The sequence below is a fragment of the Aulonocara stuartgranti genome (genome assembly GCF_965226115.1).
Source record: "Aulonocara stuartgranti genome assembly, chromosome: 6".
Taxonomy (NCBI): domain Eukaryota; kingdom Metazoa; phylum Chordata; class Actinopteri; order Cichliformes; family Cichlidae; genus Aulonocara; species Aulonocara stuartgranti.
Window position 1 is genome coordinate 8,584,772 of NC_138944.1, and position 20,365 is coordinate 8,605,136.

The 20,365-nt window shown below is 37.3% G+C and overlaps 1 protein-coding gene across 2 annotated transcripts; it reads left to right on the forward strand.

Annotated features, from left to right (window-relative positions):
• The first annotated feature begins 11,357 nt into the window (after nt 1-11,357).
• Nucleotides 11,358-19,363, forward strand: coq7 (coenzyme Q7 homolog, ubiquinone (yeast)). 2 transcript variants are annotated; one of them, XM_082536854.1, is made up of 7 exons: nt 11,358-11,393; nt 13,169-13,211; nt 14,607-14,788; nt 16,682-16,796; nt 16,973-17,112; nt 18,625-18,693; nt 19,092-19,363. In XM_082536854.1, exons 1-7 carry the CDS (start codon nt 11,373-11,375, stop codon nt 19,167-19,169), a joined length of 648 nt encoding a protein of 215 aa, XP_082392980.1. In that variant the 5' UTR covers nt 11,358-11,372; the 3' UTR covers nt 19,170-19,363. The 2 variants fall into 2 exon arrangements, with proteins under 2 accessions (XP_082392980.1, XP_082392979.1); XM_082536853.1 differs by lacking the exons at nt 11,358-11,393; nt 13,169-13,211 and adding an exon at nt 14,058-14,263.
• The last annotated feature ends 1,002 nt before the right edge of the window (nt 19,364-20,365 follow it).

Sequence of the window (20,365 nt, forward strand, 5' to 3'; positions counted from 1 at the left end):
TGTGTTGAGCGCTCAGTGAATCTGCATTTGACTACTCCGCCTAGGCTGCACTCTCGAGCCTAGGCGGAGTAGTCAAATGCAGATTCACTGAGCGCTCAACACAGACAGCATCGTCAGAAGGAAAGTTGATAAAATAAATTACAAATTTTGTATTGTTCTTTTTTTTTCTCCCCTTTGGTTTTCTTTCTTTCTCTCCCCCTCTTTCTTTCATTCTTTCCCCCTGTCCTATCCCACAGTCATGTCTGTCCCGTTTGCAACTGAAAATAAAATAAATTCATAATTATAATAAAGGTCAATCAAATGGACCAATATGATGATCCACTTAAAATAAATCCTCTTGGCATCTTTCTTGGCCTCAAGACAACAATTCTGATGGCTATAGATCCAAACGGGACACAAAAAAAAAAAAAAAAAAATTGAAAAAAAAAAATTGAAAAAAATTGTATTGTTCGATACATATGCGTACTGAACCGAAAGCACTGTATCGAACGGTTCAATATCGATACGAATATCGTTGCACCCCTAATATATATACGTCTCATTATAAAAAAATCTGGAAAGAAGAAATGTGACAAAGCAGTCATCACTCAAATTATTAATGTTTATTCAAAAACAGAAGTGTGTTTTTTCACTTCTTCATGACTTGATTTTTAAATTGGCAATGGTGTTTGGCAGTGCATGAGCCACTTAGAATACAATGATGACAATTTTCTCTGAATTTGAATTTGGTAGAGTATAGTTATTTAGTAGTTGCTTTTCTAAAGGTTCTATTTATTTGCTCTCTTATACCAAAAAGTCAGTTTTTGAATGTGTGTGTTAGTTTGTGCTTACATAGTTTCCAGCGGAGAACCAAATTGCAGTTTATTAAAACGTCAGACACATCTCTCACGGAATCAACATGTTCCTTTCTGTGGGAATGTAATCTTGATGTTCCTGTTTTGTTCTTGGAGGATCTAAAATAGCAACAATTCATATGCATTGTTTTGTAATCTCAGCCATCAACATTTATTTGAAATTAAATTTGATGACGCACCAACTGCGCACACTTCTTTAGGGTAATTTGCAAAGCCAATTTTTTTTTACGACTAAATATAAGCCACACACATGTTGTTAGGTAGCTGAGCTTTATGCGTCAGCTACCCAGCTATGCGACTTGTCTCTGCCTCACAGTTTGGACCACGGTCCAATATGGTTTAGATAGTCTAAACAAACCGGAGACCCTGGCTGTGAGCTAAGAGGTCACAACATGGCTGAATTCCTTCAGCGACAGGCAAAAAATAAGAGCTTAACTTTGATACAGCGTCAAATCTGGTGACTTTTTGACCTCACACTACTCCTCCATCCATCCACCATCTAACCATTTGTGATGCGTTTCATTCAGAGACAAAGAGGCCGCAGTTTAACTAAGCAGAGTCACTGAGTAAACATTGCTTTAACAATGCTTAATAGGATATTGTGGCTTCTCTCTAAACTCAAAACAGACCTGCAGCTATCCAAAAATAGTAGCGAGTGGAGATCCACGGACAGTCCCGCGTCACTAGTTCTTTAATTATCTCAGTGACTGGCTCCCCACTTAATGGAACCCAGAGCCCGACTCCCACTCACTCTGGCCTCTTGTGACGTATGGAGGCACCAGCTCATCACGAGTCATCACACTGAAGTGGTAAGACGATCATCAACAAAAACAATTCCCTCGCTTTTCACTTCAGGATTGTGGACAGAGCCTGTCTAAAAATATCACCAAGAAAAACTGAGGGGGTGGCCTGGAACGTTGTGACATTTATTAGGGAACCATACACTCCCTGCAGGCTGTAAAAACACACTTCTTTTTCAGGGTGGAAAACAAATGGGATGAATGCAGTGTGGTAAAATGATGAAGTGATGACCGGCAGAATTTTTTTACCACTTATTGTCATACTGTAATATCATATCTGTTAACAGAACACAGAAAATACCACAGCCGCAGCCACTTCTCTGATCTGATTTTCTGCTACCTTTATGTCTTTTGGATTCCCGCCAACTGTTTAACACTCGTTTGAGTCATAGGTACTTCATAATAACAGTAAAAAAAGATTGTTAACATGTGTTTGCTGCTCATCATCCCAGCGTGAGCACGTAAGTGGTAAAAATGACCCCAAAACACTGAAAGTTTATCTTTATGTTTTTCTGCTGTAACAATCAGCCACATCAAAACATGCCAAAGTATTTATGAGCAATAGTATTAAATCCACGTATTAATACTTTCCGCTAGCACTTTTTCAAGTTTGTCTTCAGTTCTGGGAAAAAGAGCAGTCAATCATATATCCGCTCACACGATATATCCAAATTTCAACAGCGGTTCTCATTATACAGCTTCCTGTTGCAGGACTATTTGTTCTATTATAAACTCATGCACTGGTAACCTGCAGTTTGCACTCTGTAAATCAGTAAGTACAAACATAACAGGCTTCCGGAAAGCCATATAGGACGGCAACTCTTGGGATGGCAAAGCAATGTGAGCCACATCCTGTGGTTAACTAGAAATTCTAGTAAAATGACAGGTTTCATAAACAGAGGCTTCTCGCCACACCCTTTATTAATGGGATTGTTTCCCTGAATTCTTTAGCCTTTCGTCCACAATGTGTGAAAACTGGAAAACTGTTATGGCTCTATCTGAAGTCTCTGGTGGATCTTCTTTCTCAAATGCATCACCTTTCCCGGGTAATTCTCAAACTGAACACACCTTCTTTATATAAACTAGCCTCTGTGTCTGAGCTTGCTCTTGAGGTAAATCTAAAATCTAATTTGTTAAAGGGTGTATTTTTGACTCCTGGGTTTGTTTATGTGCCTTCTTGAAATAGTCTTGTGTCGGGTAGCAGATGAATGTGTCTCCATTGGCTTCTTATCATAAACAGTGGTTATTATGTGACTGATTCATTCAGAGATCTCTGGTTTGATGAGGACTGCCTGAACATGCATATATTTTCGATTTTCCGACGGTGAAAAACACATTTAAATATTTTCTCTTATCCCTTCAGCGTATAAAAAAAATTGCAGAAGGAATACTGCCAGACAGACAAGGGCCATTTAACTTGTACCAGACGACGCTAAATACACTCTAGTGTCCATGAAAACAGGCGGTTTAGAGTGTGATTTAGGTCTGCATGGTGCACAAGATAGTTTTTCAAGTGTAAACAATTCAATAATAGAAGAGAAATCCCTTTCCTCTGGTTTTAATTTTGTACATCTATAAAAAGGATTAGAAGGGATTTTAGGAGACTTGGTGAATTTGAATCAGAAAATAAATCTCTTTTTGTTTTTATGAGACATCTTGCCTTTTCCAGAGGAATACCACCAAACCCTAAAAGGGTTGGCTTTTTAAAACAAAGTTGCATAACTTTAATTTATTTCTCAACCTACTTTTGCAACAATCTGGGATGACTAAGTGTTGTTTTCAGGGAGAATACCGTACTTTTAAAGAATTTACAATGTTAAGGACAGACCAGACTATATTTGTGACCATTAACAACTCTTCTCAAAGATCATAAATAAAACCAATGTGACATGCACAACAGTAGGCGTTAAAACCACAACTCTAAAGGCCATCTAAGGGGAGTTTACAGTTGTTGATTTTGCACTTTGACCTTTCACCTTAGGCTACGTCCACACTAGCCCGGATAGATTTGAAAACAGCGTTTTCGTCTGAAAACGCTCCACGTCCACACTATCGTTTTCAGTTGTTTTCAGAGTTGTGCGTCCACATTGAAATGGCCGAAAACGCTTACATTCCAGTACTGTGCATGCGTGAAACGCAAGAAGATTTCAGTAGTTTTCACAGGAGCTACAGTATCCAGAGTCGTACGTAGTGAGGAGGTAAAATTATTAACAAGATAATCGACCTCTGTTGGGGTAGCGTTCAGATAGCTGCTCTGCTCTATGTTGGCACAGGGCATTGAAGATGATAACAGTGGGTGGATTATATTCTTAAACTTAGTTACAGCGCTTTCAGAGAGACATCTACTGTGATAAAGTCTACTCCCCACTGCTGTGTAATCAATTATTGTAAATGTAAATGTTATCAGGAAATGATCAGACAGGAGAGGGTTTTCAGGAAACACTGTTAAATGTTCAGTTTTTATGCCATATGTTAAAACAAGATCTAGAGTGTGATTAAAGTGGTGGGTGGGTTCTTTTTCATTTTGAGAGAAGCCAATTGAGTCTAATAACAGACTAAATGCCATGTTGAGGCTGTCAATTTTAGCATCTACATGGATGTTAAAATCACCCACAATAATTATTTTATCTGAGCTCAGAACTAAATCAGAAAAAAGTCTGAGAAATCAGACAGAAACTCTGTGTAAGGCCCAGGTGGACGATAGATGATAACAAGTAAGACTGGTTTCTGAGTTTTACAGCTGGGGTGGACAAGGCTAAGCATCAGGCTTTCAAATGAATTAAAAGTCTGTCTTGGTCTTTGTTTGATTGACAGACTGGTGTGAAAAATTGCTGAAAAATGACTCGGGGGTGTTGATTCATTTAAACTAACATAATCATCCTGCTGCAACCAGGTTTCTGTAAGGCAGAGTAAATCGATTTGTTGATCAATTATTAAGTCATGTACTAACAGAGACTTGGAGGAGAGAGACCTAATATTTAATAATCCACATTTCACTGTTTTACTCTTTGGTTCAGATTTTACTCTTTCTTTGTGATTTTTTAAGTTTAAGTTGTTTATTGCTGGTTTTTAGTTTGTTTTTTGTCTTTTTGGGAGCTGACACAGTCTCTATAGAGATGGGTTTTTGGGGGGGTAGCAGGAGGAGAGAAGCTGCAGAGAGGCGTGTAAGACTGCAACTCTGCTTCCTGGTCCCAACTCTGGATAGTTAATAAATTTGTCCATATTTCTAGAAATGAGAGCTGCTTCATCTAAAGTGGGATGGATGCCGTCTCTCCTAACAAGACCAGGTTTCCTCCAGAAGGTTTGCCAATTATCTATGAAGCCCACATCGTTTCTGGGACACCACTCCGACAGCCAGCAATTTAAGGAGAACATGCGGCTAAACATGTCACTCCTGTTCTGACTGGGGAGGGGACCAGAGAAAACTACAGAGTCCGACAATGAGGTGGAGTTGTTGCTGCGAGTAAAACACAAAAGTACGAAGTTGCAAAAGCAGGGGAGAATTAAAGAATTTGAAGAAAAGCTATCTGAAGCGTGTAAAAACTGATATCAACCTTTAATAGGGCTGTCAAAATTGAGAGCAAACAAAACAACTGCTGTATCATGCCATCTGCTATCTTAGTTTAATTGGTCACTTGACTGCATCACATGACTAAAATGTGTTATCGTTTTCAAAAAGTCTCTGTTTTCGCTGTCCACACTGCGACGCGAAAGCACCGTTTTCAAATGTACGTGTTTTCGAGAGCATTTTCAAAACGCTGCATTTTCCTTGAGAGAAAATGCCGTCTCAGTGTGGATGGGAGGCCAAAACTGAGAGAAAACGATGTGCTTTTAAACGAAAACGCATCAGTGTGGACGTAGCCTTGGTTTTTAAGGTTTAAGGTTAAGTGTTGTAGAAGACTACACCTTACCTTGCAGGCTGCTTTGACATCAACAATAAATAAATAAAACAACAAGACCAACATATGACTACTAACAACAATTTTGAGTTACTCTATCAATCTATCTATGAGTGGAATTACTACATTAAAAGGAAAGAAGAAAATGGAAAGTATGTAATAAATTTGTAATAAATAAATCGAATATATATGCAAAAAAAGCCCATCGCAAATTGTGATTTTATATTAGATTATGAAAATTCAGAATTTATAATATTGAGGAAATTTGCCCAGTATGTTGAGAAAACCCACTACAGGGCTTCTAGTGTCAGGATTTTCTTTTTAAATGTCCAGTTTTAAAAAGCCTACAGCATGATCTTCTTGTACAAGTATTAGTTCATGCATAGAAATGAACAACTTACCTGAAACTGTATGTGCTTTCTTTCAATTTCACGTCACTGGGACTGTGTTTATTGCATTTTCAGCTATTTTGATGAATCTGTTCTGTTTGAGTAGGAGAAGAAATGATGCTTTACAAACAATGTTATGCAATACGCGTAACCCATGTGGAGAAGTGGAGCATTGTGTGTATGCTTCTACACCACATAATGAATCCTGCATCACTGTCTAGAAACTATATTTGGACTTTCTATTTTGCATTTTCATCTATCATATTTTAAACATCCATTGCTCAGAAAGTACGGAAGACAGTGAGATTAGAGCGTTATTCACATTTTACGGTTTTAACGCCAATACCGCAAGACAAATACAGACTGTAGTGTGTGGAAGATAGGCCTCCGATGATTTCTAAATTAAAAGCTGCATGAAAGCAGTGTGTTTATTTTGAATGATATGTAGTCCTTTGTGTAGTCAGCAGATAGTCAAACTTTCCAGTGATTTTTTTTTGTGACATAAGAGTTATGGCCGTAAATAACAATGTATAACCCCTGCATTACATCAGCTATGTTATGTCACCCTGGATTTCTTGGAAATTCACTTGTGTGTGTATCTGTGTAATGCAGGCTGGGCAACCAGACAAGGCATCTCATCCCTCAGCTGTTCATAGCAGATTGCTGTATCTCCCTGACCTTGAATCTGCAGGTGATCTCTTGCTGTTGAAAGGCAGTTCTTCTTCCCCACTGTCCCCAAGTACTTAGACATAAGTAAGAAATAATTGTCCAATCTTTGGGGTTCTTGCTCTAATACATTAAGCACATTACCTTACACTATAAACCACCATAAGTTACATGTTGTTTTGAACAAAAAATCCAATGAGTAAAACTGAATTAAAAGAATTAATTGATTTTAGTAAACTAATCCTCACAGATCAGATACTTATACTGCAAAATCTCCAGTGCTGACACTAGAAAGTGTCTATATGTGTCCACTCCTTTGAGTGTTAAATTAACACTTTTGACAGCGTTATATTTCTAACAGTAGCCTAGTCAGTGTTAAAGATTAACAATGACTAACATTAGCAGTGTTGTTTTTCTAACACTGAAATATTACTAGCATTTTTAGTTATTTTCCACTTTCTAGTGTCAATTTAACACTGGAGATTTTGCAGTGTAGGAACATGAACTTTACAGATGTACAAATGTTTTTCTTTTACTTTTCATATATTTGATAAAATAATTCAATATGTTTTTGGAGGTATATCACACAAATCTAAAAAAGCTACGCTTGGCTGCTCCCTTGTCACAAGAGATCACCACAACAGGTACATCAGATGCCCTTCCTGATGCAACCCCCAAAGGAGTTTATGTCTCCAGCTGGAATCAAACCAGCAACCTTTTATTGGTCACAGTCACAGTTTTTAATCTGTGTCTGCCTTATTTTAAATTGGTATACGATGGAGCCCCTTGACACATATCATATCAAATTAAGCAGCATCTTTTACAATACACAATATATGCCCCAACTTTCAGATAAACTTGCTCTTTAATTTAGGCGACAATTAAGGTTAGGGTTAGGTGAAGTTAATTAATGAATTCCATCTATCCATCCATTTGTCCATTTTCTTATAGTTGCCCAGTTATGGGTCATAGGGTGTCACACTGAGATTGAGACATTGAGAATTGGGCAGAAGCTGTGCTTAAAATGGGCTACCAACCAGGAAAAAGCATAAGAAAGAAGGTTTAAGGTATTATACTACCTACAGAGGAGAAGGTTCATAAAGGAAAGGGAACAGTTAATGCTTAGGCTTCAGAATTTTCCTTAACTTGGCCCTTCTCTAAAAACCTTTGTCCAAATTCATATTTTTTTTAAGGGGGCATCATGTACAACATAACTTATGTAAACACAGACACTGACGCATTCTGCTTTTATTCTACATCTGAGTAAATAGCTAATTTTACTTTAAAGTCATGCGCACACACACACACTCACATTTTGGGAGTCCCACCGCAAGAGTGAGGGACCAAATGAGACAAGACCTATCATGTCTCCTCTCGCTGAGAGCAGACATTGTTGACTCACTGTAGTCTAGAGGCGCTTAGCCTGCGTCCAACCACAGTTATGCACCGTCTGACCAGAGCCTTGAAGCAAGGGTGTGCAGACTCACACACATCCTTGAATGCATGTAAACACTACGCAAAGAGACACACATACATACAGGTGCACATAAAAGACAGTTTTACTCTTCTGCTGCTCTGTGGTTTGTTTTTCAGTCCCCTCATTGGTCACACCTGAGGACTAGAACACTTTCTGTTGGTCTATATTTTCTTTTGTGCTGCTGAAGTTTTGAACTGAAAGTTAATTAGTTCATATATGCACTGTTATGTGAAACAAAATGTTTATGCCTTCATAATTAATGTACATCTGTCAGACATTTGCTTAAAGATGATCTAAAAGATCATAACACTTGATTTATCGTGTGATGCCTCACACCTCTGTTACATTGACCCAGGCAAACATTTGGGTTTTCTAGCCCAGAAAACCAGAATACAAATATTACTTACATGCTTTAATAACAATGAAATACAGTTTAGCTGATGTATATAGTTTTATGTATAACTTTGATTGAAACCAGTTTTCTTAGGTGTGTGCAAGATGTCAGAAAAGTTAGACTAAAATAATTATGGTATTCAGTGTCTGCAGCACTTCAGTACTACTCTCCACCAAAGAGCTTTTTAACAAGATGTAATAATAAGTATAATAAATTATAAGAAACAGTGTTCATAATAAAGGATCAAATCATTTTCATGATGTGAGAACAACGTGGCAATATGAAAAGAACTTCTTCTGTTTACCTCTCTGGCCCACAGCTATGCTGTTTTAGATTACTCTGATTGCTATGTGTAGTGTGTTGGTTTCGACTATAGCAGGCAGCTGTTTTAGTGCTGTGCATTTAGGAGCCTATAAGATAAATATAGCTTCAGAATTTGTAAGATACCAAAAAATAGAGCAAAAATGAGTTAAATATCTGACTTGCATTGACCAGCAGGCAAGAGATAGTAACGTCTTGTTGCCATATTAATATAAAACTTGTATTAAGAGGCCACAAAGAAAATTCTAGCAAACTTTTTTAAAGAAAATAAACAAGCAACCAAAAACAATAGTCCATATGCAGATAGATGGTAGCTATGTCCTTCTGTAGATTCAAAAAAGGCCTTTTTTTCTTTTTTAGCTGAACTTGACCATAGTTGACGATGGAACTTCTCAGCTGAAGGGAGCTTAGTTATTAATATGATATTGTGATATTAAAGGGAAAGCTAAATTTGGAGAGTGGCACAACAGTGCAGCGCACCTTTACTTCAACGCTGTGTGTTTGCATGTTCTCCCTGAGTTTGTGTGGATTCACTTTGGGTACTCCTCCTTCCTCCTACAGTCCAAAGACATGCATAGGGTTTAACTGGTGATTCTAAATTGGCGACAGACTGGCAACCTGTTCAGGGTGCCCCACCTCACACAATATAGTGTTATGGTTCAAAATATTGGGGATGGAGACAAGAGAAAAAACCACAATAACAACACTGGTCCGGCCGGGTCAGGTCAAACGATGATTTTAATGATCACACACGTGGGAGATGGAAACTGAATGCAGACAGCCTCTGATCTCAAAATGGTGGAGGATTACTCAAACTCTTATAGCCTCTGGTGCCCCCACCTTATCATAAAAGCCTAAACATTCACATGCTTTTCTCTCACACGGCGCCTAAGTTACGACCTTGGCTCCCCGTTTTATCTGCTCCTGCTGAGATGGGGCAGAAAACTCCAGCATGCTCTGTTCTCTTCTAATCAGACAAATAAGGCGATGACTCTCTGCAAACAGTATTTCTTATAACATCATAAAACAATATCATTCATCCACAATAAATCAGCAGTCTAATGTAATGCAAATCAGTTTAACTAATGCAATAGTTATCAGCTTCTTCTAATTCAGGAGAATAATGCAAACTAAAACTACATAATAATTCACAATCTTTAATTAGGGGTATAACATGGCATAAAATAATATTATAACGTAACAATAGTAACTGGGGTAGCCTCCACTGCCCCCCAACCTTGAACTGGATAAGTGGAAGCTGGATGGATGGAATTAGTTTGAGCTTTGAGAAACCCCAAAGCTCCATATACTGTCTTTTAACACAGCTGAATGCTGAACATGAGTAAATACCACCCACCTGATATAAAATGGATATATAAAATGATATAAAATGGCCACATAATTAAACAGAAGTTTAAACCTCAATATATTTTAAACTCGTGAATTTCTATAAAAATTCACCCCTCCATAAAAGTCATAAAATTAAAAACGGTTTTATTTTCTTTACTTGGCTGTAACTTTGGGCATTTTAACATGGGTGTCTATGGCTTTGGAGGCAGCTTCGAGAAGTCAATCCTAGCAGTTCTAAACTGGCTTTATTTATCAGCCCTGGAGGTTCCCATATTATCGAGATAAAACAGGATATTAACTTGTATCCTTTAGTAACCAACTCCAAAAGATCAGCACAAAATTCTACTAATGCAGGACAGATTTAGGCTATAGTGTAAATTCACAAAGAAATAAATACAATTATATTTCAACTATTAAAAAAAAAGAAATGACAAAATCAACCCAGGACCTGTTTGGGTTTGTATTCCCAGGAAAGTTGCTCACTTTAATCTAGCCTCACTCACACCTATGGCCGACACACCAGCAGAAAGGACAAAGGCAAACCACATTTACCGACGTGCAGCCACACATATGTAGCCACCCACAGTCAGACAGACAGATAGGGAAACACATAACCGGGCGTCTCACCACAAACACACACACAGACAAAACCGACACACCCCACCATTCACTATCCTGGCCTTGTTTACTCATGACTATCGCAGCTATGCAGCAGCCGACCTCATCATTCCACAGATTCCTCTGTCCTAACTATTTGATGTGCTTTGTCAAAGTAGTTCTTTTTTACTCATCAAAAGCAGGAAACATTTTACTAAATAAAAGTACAAAGTAATATCATGAAGCGGAATAACAGTGACAGGTGGTGGGTTAGGCCTAGACCACAGGCTATTATGATTTAAGGCGGTGACTTTCACAATTCTTTTATTTTATTTACAATAAAATTTAAAAAAAAAAATGCTGGGAAGGCCTCACTGAAGTGCATATCAACAAGTTGAAACTGCCATGGAATCTGGGACCAGCTGGAGAGGACAGATTGCTTAAATGTCTTAATCTGTGCAACACTGCCATCTGTTGACTATCAGCAACATCTCTAGTTGCTCCTGAAAACCCTAATTTTTGTCGCTTGAATGTTTAGTCTTGAATTCTGTGTCACTTCCGGCTGCTCCCTTAAATAACAAGCCTAAACAAAAGGCAAACTCATGATTTGTTTGACGCAGAAAAAATGAGCATGTGCGACCAGAAGGTAATTTTCTCTTCTCTATTTACTTTTTTCTTTAAATACTTGTTTTCCTCCCACAGGGCAAAGATACGTAGGCCGAGTGAACTGGTTGAACTCTAAATTACGTGTTTAGTGTGGATTTGTTTGTGTTGTGATATAATCCTGCGACAGGCTAGTGACTAGTTGCCCAGAATGCTGACCCTGTGAACCTGCACAGCAATAAGCAGCTAGTGACTCAATGGAGGATTATACAACAGAACACTTTGAGTCCTTCCTGGTCATGCTGAAGCAAACACCGAGAACGAGGAGGCACAAGAACCAAATAAGACTACATTTTATAATGTATCTTAGTTTCTCAGTTATCTTGATGAACATATTCAGGCTTTCTTCTTGCACCAAAGAACTGCCTGCAGCTTTGTGCTGAATATTTTAGGTATAATGATTTTTAATAAAGTACTTCAAAGCTCATTGTGTTTTCTTAATATGAGCTGGTATCTTTGTAACCTAAGCAATATTTTAATAAAATATTCTAAACTGCTCATGCTGACTGCAAGCCTCACATTAAAAATCAACAAACCAAACCTTCAGACAAGGTAGCTTCATTGATGATCCTCTGCTTCCAGACCTTTATCCAAGTTAAGAGAATTTCTGATTTCTAGTACTGACAAAAATCATTACAGAAAATTTTAATATAAATCAGTTCTCTTTAAGGTTCTTGCTATTGTTTTAATAAAATGATTGTTAAAAAGCATGCCATCCTGTGACGAACCTTTAAGGATATTTTGATCTGTGTGCAAACAAAGAGACATGTTTGCATATGGAAAAATACATGCACTATAATTTTGCACGGGGGCAGAAGGGAAGAAATTGTTTGGGAAGTGACTAAATGGTAAAAGACAAAGTGTTACATAAGGAAACACAGAGGTCTTTAGCTCATTTTCTAGTAGTTATTCTGACATGTTCTTCTCTCTGATCTTTATTTTAAAGAAAATTAAGTTTTATTTCAGTTATAGAAACTATTTTTAAAAAGGAAATAAGGCAGATATAGTTATGATTGACAGATCAAAGGAAACTTGATCTCTAAGGTGTTCTTTGTTTCCAAAATTATATACATTGTAACAGTATTACAGTGGATTGAACAAAATAAACTACACAGGGACATATTATTTTCAAACTGGCTACCTAAATAGCCCAGATACACTCTGTTAAACATACTAAACACTAGTGCAACTACATCTTATAGAACCATAGGTCAGGCTTATATGGGGAGTAAATCACAAGGGGATAAAATAGCTAAACAAGCTGGGGAATGTAAAGAGATGTACTTCTCAATGAATCAACAATAAATATCTTATAGTATAACGTGTAAAATCCTGAAATTAGCCATTCTGATGATTAGGTTTTCCTTCTTGAGGCATTAACTAGTATTTAGTACGGATAAACAGAGGTTTGAGTCTGGGCAGCACATGGTGGAGTGGTTAGCATTGTCACCACATAACATGAAGATCTTGAGTTTGAGTCCTCTGGTTAACTGGGGCATTTCTGTGTGGAGTGGCTGCCCCTTTTCTGTCAATTCTTCCAGAGGTTTCTTCCTGTTACAAGGGAGTTTTTCCTTACCACCGTTGCCAAGTGCTTGCTCATAGAGGGTCATCAGATTGTTGAGGTTTTCTCTGTACTATTGTAGGGTCTTTACCTTACAGTATAAACTGTCTTGAGGTGGCGATGCTACTGTGATTTGTCACTATATGAATTAAATTGAATTTAAATTAATTTTCCATGTTCTCCATGTGCCTGTGTAGGTTTCCATCGGGTACTCCAGCAGTTCAAAGATATGCTCATGTAGTAAGTGTTTTTCTGTCTCTATATATTTGCCCTGAGTAGGAGTGGTAATCAGCTGGGATAGGCTTAGATAGGCTGGGATTGTATTGTATTTTAACACTGTTGTATTGCTACTTTCACTTACTGCATATTAGTATTTCATACTCTTTTAGTATAACACGCACAGCAAAAACAGCCTGAAACAGCTAAGCTAGTTTCAATGCCATTTGGAAGAATTTTCTGAATTTTTATTTTTATTTTTTAACCACAGCAGTCCTGCTTAGAGAGTCATATGAAAGCTGAGGTGAAGGGACAACTCACAAGAATCACTATTCCTCAAAAATTATTGGACACATTGTAGTGAAGCAAGGTTATTTTGTCCTGAACGTGGCTGTTCAGAAACCTCTTTTACTTCTCAGTTTATTTTACTAATTAGTTTGTGCAACACGCCCAACCAATTATAGCAAAACCTATAAATTTCTTTCTGTGCTTCACACATTAGAATAACCAGCAACCAACTGTAATGGGTTAATGCCTCGTCCTGACTTTTAAATATAATAAAATGGCATGATCAATATTTGCGACCTTCAAAATAGGTATCATGATCAAAATATAACACTTTACTGTTTAGGCAGCTATCTTGTCAACAAGTCTGATCATCAGCCAGGCTGTGTTACAACAAAAAAAGCTGACTGGTTTTTATTTTCCTCAATTTAACTTATTATTCCAAAAACTTCAAAAACGTAGTTTTTAGTTTAATTTTAGTTCACCTAATTCAGAAACATGATGGTTGACAGAGAAAATATTCCTCCTGCCAGGGAGGGAAACTCGATAGGTGGTGGTAACACATCCTAAACGCTAGTTGGCGCCCGCAATTAAATAAACGAAGAAGAAGAGCAGACGTCCGTTACGTGCAGTTACTGGCGTTCAATGTCAGTTTGATGCATGTTTTTTTTAATTACACAGCTAGTTAAACCATTACCGGACTATCATGCAGACAGCCGCACTTAGAGTTTTTTGCCACTGGCCACAGAGTAATAGCACAGCGATGATTCGTCAGTGTTTAAAATGCAGAGGTAAGCAGTGATACCTGGAAGCTACGGTGCTACATGCTAAAAATACTTATCTAACCCTCACAGTATGTAGCGTCTATCAGTGCATACAGTTTACGTTTATCTGTAGGTGTAAGACTAGACTGGGTCTACACTTGTAAACGTAATGTAGCCTAAATCAAATATTTGATAGATTACTCGTCATTGTCAGTTTTCTCAACTCAAACTCTTGACATTTACTTAGTTTGTAAACGAAGTAAATGCGTGACCTTCATAGTGGGCACTTAAGAGTCGTGTAATTATAAATGTTTCAGCTTCAAGGCGGTTGACTGAAGGAGCTTTACATACGTCTTTTACTTTGTTTTAGCACTAACTCTGCAGCAGAGCTCTCGCGCTTACGGAGTAATTCCGCCCCCGCGCGACAGTGAGGAGAAGGAGATGGTGCACCGGATGCTGCGCGTGGACCATGCTGGAGAATATGGAGCCAACCGCATCTATGCCGGCCAGATGGCAGTGTTGGGTCGATCGAAGACTGGGCCATTCATTCAGGTATTAACCGAATAAACTGATATAAACTGATCATTTCATTACTTCTGTGTCACACCAAGATTATAATTTATTAAAAAAAACAAATAAATAACAGGGGGTTCAGCCCCCAGTTGTTGCTGTGGTTAAGTTTATTGAATTATTATATAAATTTAAACATAACAGCAGCTTTTACAAGAATACTCAAATTACTTTTAATTAAATGATTATGCATAGTACTCTTAGTGTCATGTTTGCCTCTTTGGACAAAGGCAATCCAGTCGAACGTAACAATCCATTTAAATCTTCCTTCTTCTTCCTTCCTCTTAAATACAATATTTTAAATGAAATAAGCTGAATGATGCAGTGAAAGATGCCCGTATTAGGGTTGATCTTTTTACATACGAGCATGTCTGTTCCTCTCCATCAGCCTGTCACAGCAGCTGCAGCACCATCACGTAAAGCCAGTAAACCGTGCACATGATTTCTGCAGGATCTTGCAGGCAGCTGATGAAATTCAATAAGATGAAAGAACAGGCTGCACATCTCACTGCTGTTTGATGTTAATTCTCAGGCATGTGGTTGATAAACAGTATTTCTAGGGGGTTTCTGAGTCTCCCAAAATTCTGAATCCAGTTCATTTCTCTCTCTTTTTTTTTTTAAATTAAAAAAACTTTAGTAAAACTTACTTATAGGGACATATAGACTCCCCTGCAAATTACATCCTGGTTCTTCTACAACCTGAGAAGAATTGTCACATGATTACCAGTTAACCATATAAAAAGTCTAAATTCCCACTGACTGCCACAGATCTTTATCCTAACGAGGACATACACAAGATCTTTCCTTCAGTCAGTTCTCCAGACATGGCACATAGAACTAGGAATGGTTAGAAATAGAGGGTAAACTAACAGAGGCCTTATTGCTCATCACTGAAAGAGCTGATCTCATGTTAGCTGCTGCATTGGATAGTTGTTTCTGTGTGCAGTTTGCACTTTAGCCTCATGGTCCTGATTTTTTTATTTTTTTTTTTGTGCAATAAAAATGAAAGTGACAGCTGTACCCTTTTTTTTTTTAAAATTTTCCCTTCCTTTTTTTTTTTTTTTTAAATTTATGTTAAAAGTGTCCGTATGTTTTCATATCGCACAGCCCCCACAGTATTAGGGCTGTGCGATATGACCAAAATCTCATATCCCGATATAAGAATTCTATCGTCCGATAACGATAGAAATCACAAAAATGTAAAATTTTCTGTAAATTCTGTGAATCTCGGGCAGCTCGTCTTGGGGGAAGTGTTTCCAGCTGCGCGTCATGTAGCTGGAGTCCAGTGTTTTAACCGATGCATGAAACGATACATTTTTATACATAAGTTGTAACGGCCGCCGTTTTCTTTGTGAGTATTTATTACACGGCGTGCTGCGGGGAAAAGCCTGTTCTAACGTTTGAATCTAAGGTTTATTTTTTAGCACCTGATGGCTCCTTTTTGCTTCTCATCCGTAAACAGTCTGCATACTCTTTCACGTGATTCAGTTTACTTTGAAAAGTCTCAACAGGATCTTGAGCTTTATTGTGAAAGGTTTATGTGGAAAATAAACAAGCGAACACGCGATGCTGTTACCGTTGTTGTTGCTAACGACAAAGCATAAAAACAGGCGCTTGTCCGTCCGTAGTGTGATTATATTAAATATAAGAGAAGGAGAGAACTTTAAGAAATTAATATAGCCACTACAGTGACCATCAAAACGATGGAAAAATATTGCCATAAACAATTTATTTTGCAACACCAGGAATCAAACGATAGCGTAAAATGAAACGATAGACGTTTTTATATCGTCATCTGACATATATCGTTATATCGAACAGCCCTAATCAGTATATGTCCCTAAATTTTGACACTTTGCGCTTTTTTTCCTACAGGAAATGTGGGATCAAGAAAAGAAACACCTTGAGAAATTCAATGAAATTCTTGCTGAGAACAGAGTTCGCCCCACAGCACTGTTACCTTTCTGGAATATTGCTGGGTTTGTATTAGGTTGGTACAACACATAAAGACATAATTTTGCTGAGAAGATAAACAAATGCATCAAAGAGTAATGATTATTGAATTTCACAATGGCTCCCTGACGTGTCATTAACAAGTGTATAAACAGTAAGCAGTAGGAAATCTCTTCATTAAATGTTAACAGCATGTATCTCTCTCTTTTGAAGGGGCATCATCTGCATTACTGGGAAAAGAAGGGGCCATGGCCTGTACTGTGGCAGTGGAAGAGAGTATCACTGAACACTATAACAGCCAGATAAGAACTCTGATGGAGAAGGACCCAGAGAGATACACTGAACTCTTACAAGTGAGTCTCTTATCTCCGTAGCTCTGCTCTGTGGTTGCCCTTTACTGTGCATGAAATTCATATTGTTCATTATGAGATTGTGGCAACAGCTGAGTCTAAAGAGGAGCCGAAGGGCGATAATATTAGGCACCTGCCCCTCCAAAAAAAAGAGATTAGAGTCTAGCATACCAAAATGGAAATAATGTTGAATGTTTTTGATTATGGTGATTGTTACAAGCCACGCTAAATAATAATTAATCAATTAAACTCAGTTTCAAGCTAGTTAATACAGCTTTGTACCTAATCGCTAATCGCCTTTTACTAACATTACTACATTTAAGTAAGAGTTATCTAACCAGCAAATAAATAAAACCACCTTAAATTTTGTTTGAGGAAAATTTCATTCAATGATGTCTGTATCCCATTAATGCCAATATGAGTCTGAAATGGTCTCGGTCTTTCCCATATGGAAAAGATATATATAAATCTTATAAAGTTTTTATCTGTCTTGTATGAAACTTGTATGAAAAGCATACAAGAGTGAAAACACATATAAGATCCCTTGAAAAATTATATAATGAAACTTGTATGTTTTGTATACTTACTAAAAAAAATATATGAAAGTAATGAGAAGGTGGCCACTTTCATGAGTAAATCATGCAAGCCTTATATGATTTATATATGATTTACTCATGAAAGTGGCCACTTTCATGAGTAAATCATATATGTTTTTACTATTTCTTTTCCATATGGGTTTATAGTTAGCTTGTGCATATTTCTAATTGCATTTATTAAAAAATTACAACTGTCTTTGTTGATTGTTTCACTCATTTATTGTTTAGTGCAATCCTAGCAGCTGGATCATTTTCTTTTTTTTTCTTTTTTGCATGTAAGCCAACCACAGTCAAACCTCTGGCACAGCCTTGTTCTCTTCCTGGATCTCTGTTGACTTTCAGTGTTAAATCTATTCGTGGGTGGAATTTTTTCTGTTTATCTAAGCAGTTCAGTACAGTTCAGGTTTACTTGGAGAGTTTTACAGTTTTATAGGCAATTTCTCCAAGGTTATGCAGCATGATTTTTGACATTTTTGACTTCAGTGCTTTCGCCATTACACAATTACATCACTTAATGGCTACTGACATTTGTTACTGCGCACTGATGCAGGTTGAAGTTTATTTAACTTCTAATTTGGACAAGTTCCACACACCAACGCAGCTTCACAGATCATAGCACATGGAATAAAATTGGCATTTCACCAGTGGCTTTTTCATATATACTGTCAAGAGTGACTCTACCTCTCTGGATGTTTCCAGATGGGGACAAAGCACTTTTCAGCACAAAGCAGTTCTTATTAGATACACATTTTCTGACCACGGTGTATAAAATTTTTCATGACTCAGTTATTTGCAGTTATTTTGAAAAGAAAATGGGTTTAATGTAACCAACTCAAGGCCAAATAGCTTGAGAATTTTGTGCAGTGAAATGTAATTAATTAATTAAATCAATTTGTTTTATCATGAATATATTTAACAGGTGATAAAGGAATTTAGAGATGATGAGATGGAACATCATGATACAGGACTGGCGCACGATGCTGAAAATGTAAGTGTATTTTATGTCTTTAAATGTAATATATACACACTGCCAGTCAAAACTTTAGACACACCTTCTCATTCAATGTTTTTTTTTTCTTTATTTTTATTACTTTCTACATTATAGATATATGCTGAAGACAGCAAATATATGAAGCAAGATATATGGAATTATGTGTCAGAGAAAAAAATGATAAATAACTCTTATGTCTTATTTTTTAGATTCCTTAAAATAGCCACCTTTGCTTTGTTGACAGCACCGAAAACTAATTTTATATCAATTAGAAAAATGACTCCACACAGAAATAAATAAATATTGCTTCATTAGAGTATTTAACTGTCTTTACAATTTTTAAGTTGTTGAAAGTACTGCTGCCTAAATGTGTGTTGTATGTGTGTGTGTTTTAGGTACCTGGATACTGGCTATTAAAAAATGCAATACAGTTAGGCTGCAAAGCTGCAATATATGTTTCCCAACGTATCTAACACTGTTCTTAAAGCAGTTGAATTGTTTTGTTATTCTGACTCAAGTTTGTAAATGACTTAATTTGGACCCGTGTTCTCACTCTGCATCTTTGTAAATGTAAATGAAGCACAACGTACCTGTACCTGATCGTATCTGTTAAAATTTCTGTAATAAATGTCAGGCCTTGGTTCTGTTTTCTGAAGGCAAATTTTTACTTTTGTGTTGTGTTACTTTTGTGCTTGCTGCAGGAAGGTCAGTCTGCCTGTCTGAAAAGTGTCAGTGTTGATGAGGAAGTGAGAAACTGGTGAAATAAAGATACTCATGGACTTTAGATATTTCCATTTGTACATGTATCCAGTTACCCCCACATACATAACATATTTTTCATATAATTGTGCCTTAAGTTGCTTTAGTGTTTTTCTTATCGGCAAGAGCTGCAAAGACCAATATTTTAATAACTTTTAGCTGCCTTTGACCAAAAGCTCGACTCCCTAAACACGCATGATAAGAACATATTAATCCAAGTACAGACACACACACACACACACACAACCACCACTACCACCACCATACCATTCTGTTTCACATGTAATAGTTCATATATCAAGCTGAGCAATGACTTGTCATCCAGGCCTAACTGCTAAGCAGCCTCACACAGCTGTTCTGGGTACATTAGGTCACTGAGCAAGAAGGCTTGTCCAGGGGCCCCTAATATTCATCAGGTTGTGTAGCTTGAGCCAAATGTTCATTCCCCCCCTGACTCAGTATCATTCTGTCCATATGTCCATTCAGTTGTGACCCAAACCTGATTTCTCCTAGTTTTAGCATTTTTTTGAGCATGAGCATATGATACATGCTGACTCATGGCCAGTAGTGGGGGGTATTAATCATCTTGTTGGTTGAGCAGATGATAATAATGTTATTAAAAAAACTGAAAATCTGATATTTATTCATTGTATGTGAATTGATAAATATAAAAAAAATAAAAACCACAGACAGAGTCATAGTAAAATGTTCAGTTTGATTGTGCCATCATAAGTGGTTCAGCCTGCACATGTTAGATGAGATATTGAAATATGCAGATTTCACTTTCAGCTGCTTATTAATGGCGGCTGCCTGACTGCAGGTCAATCTTTACATTTGCTTTATGCTATTGCAGCCCTGTGTGAAGATCCATTTACCTTAGCATAAGGTCAGGTCCTGACTTCAGGGGTTA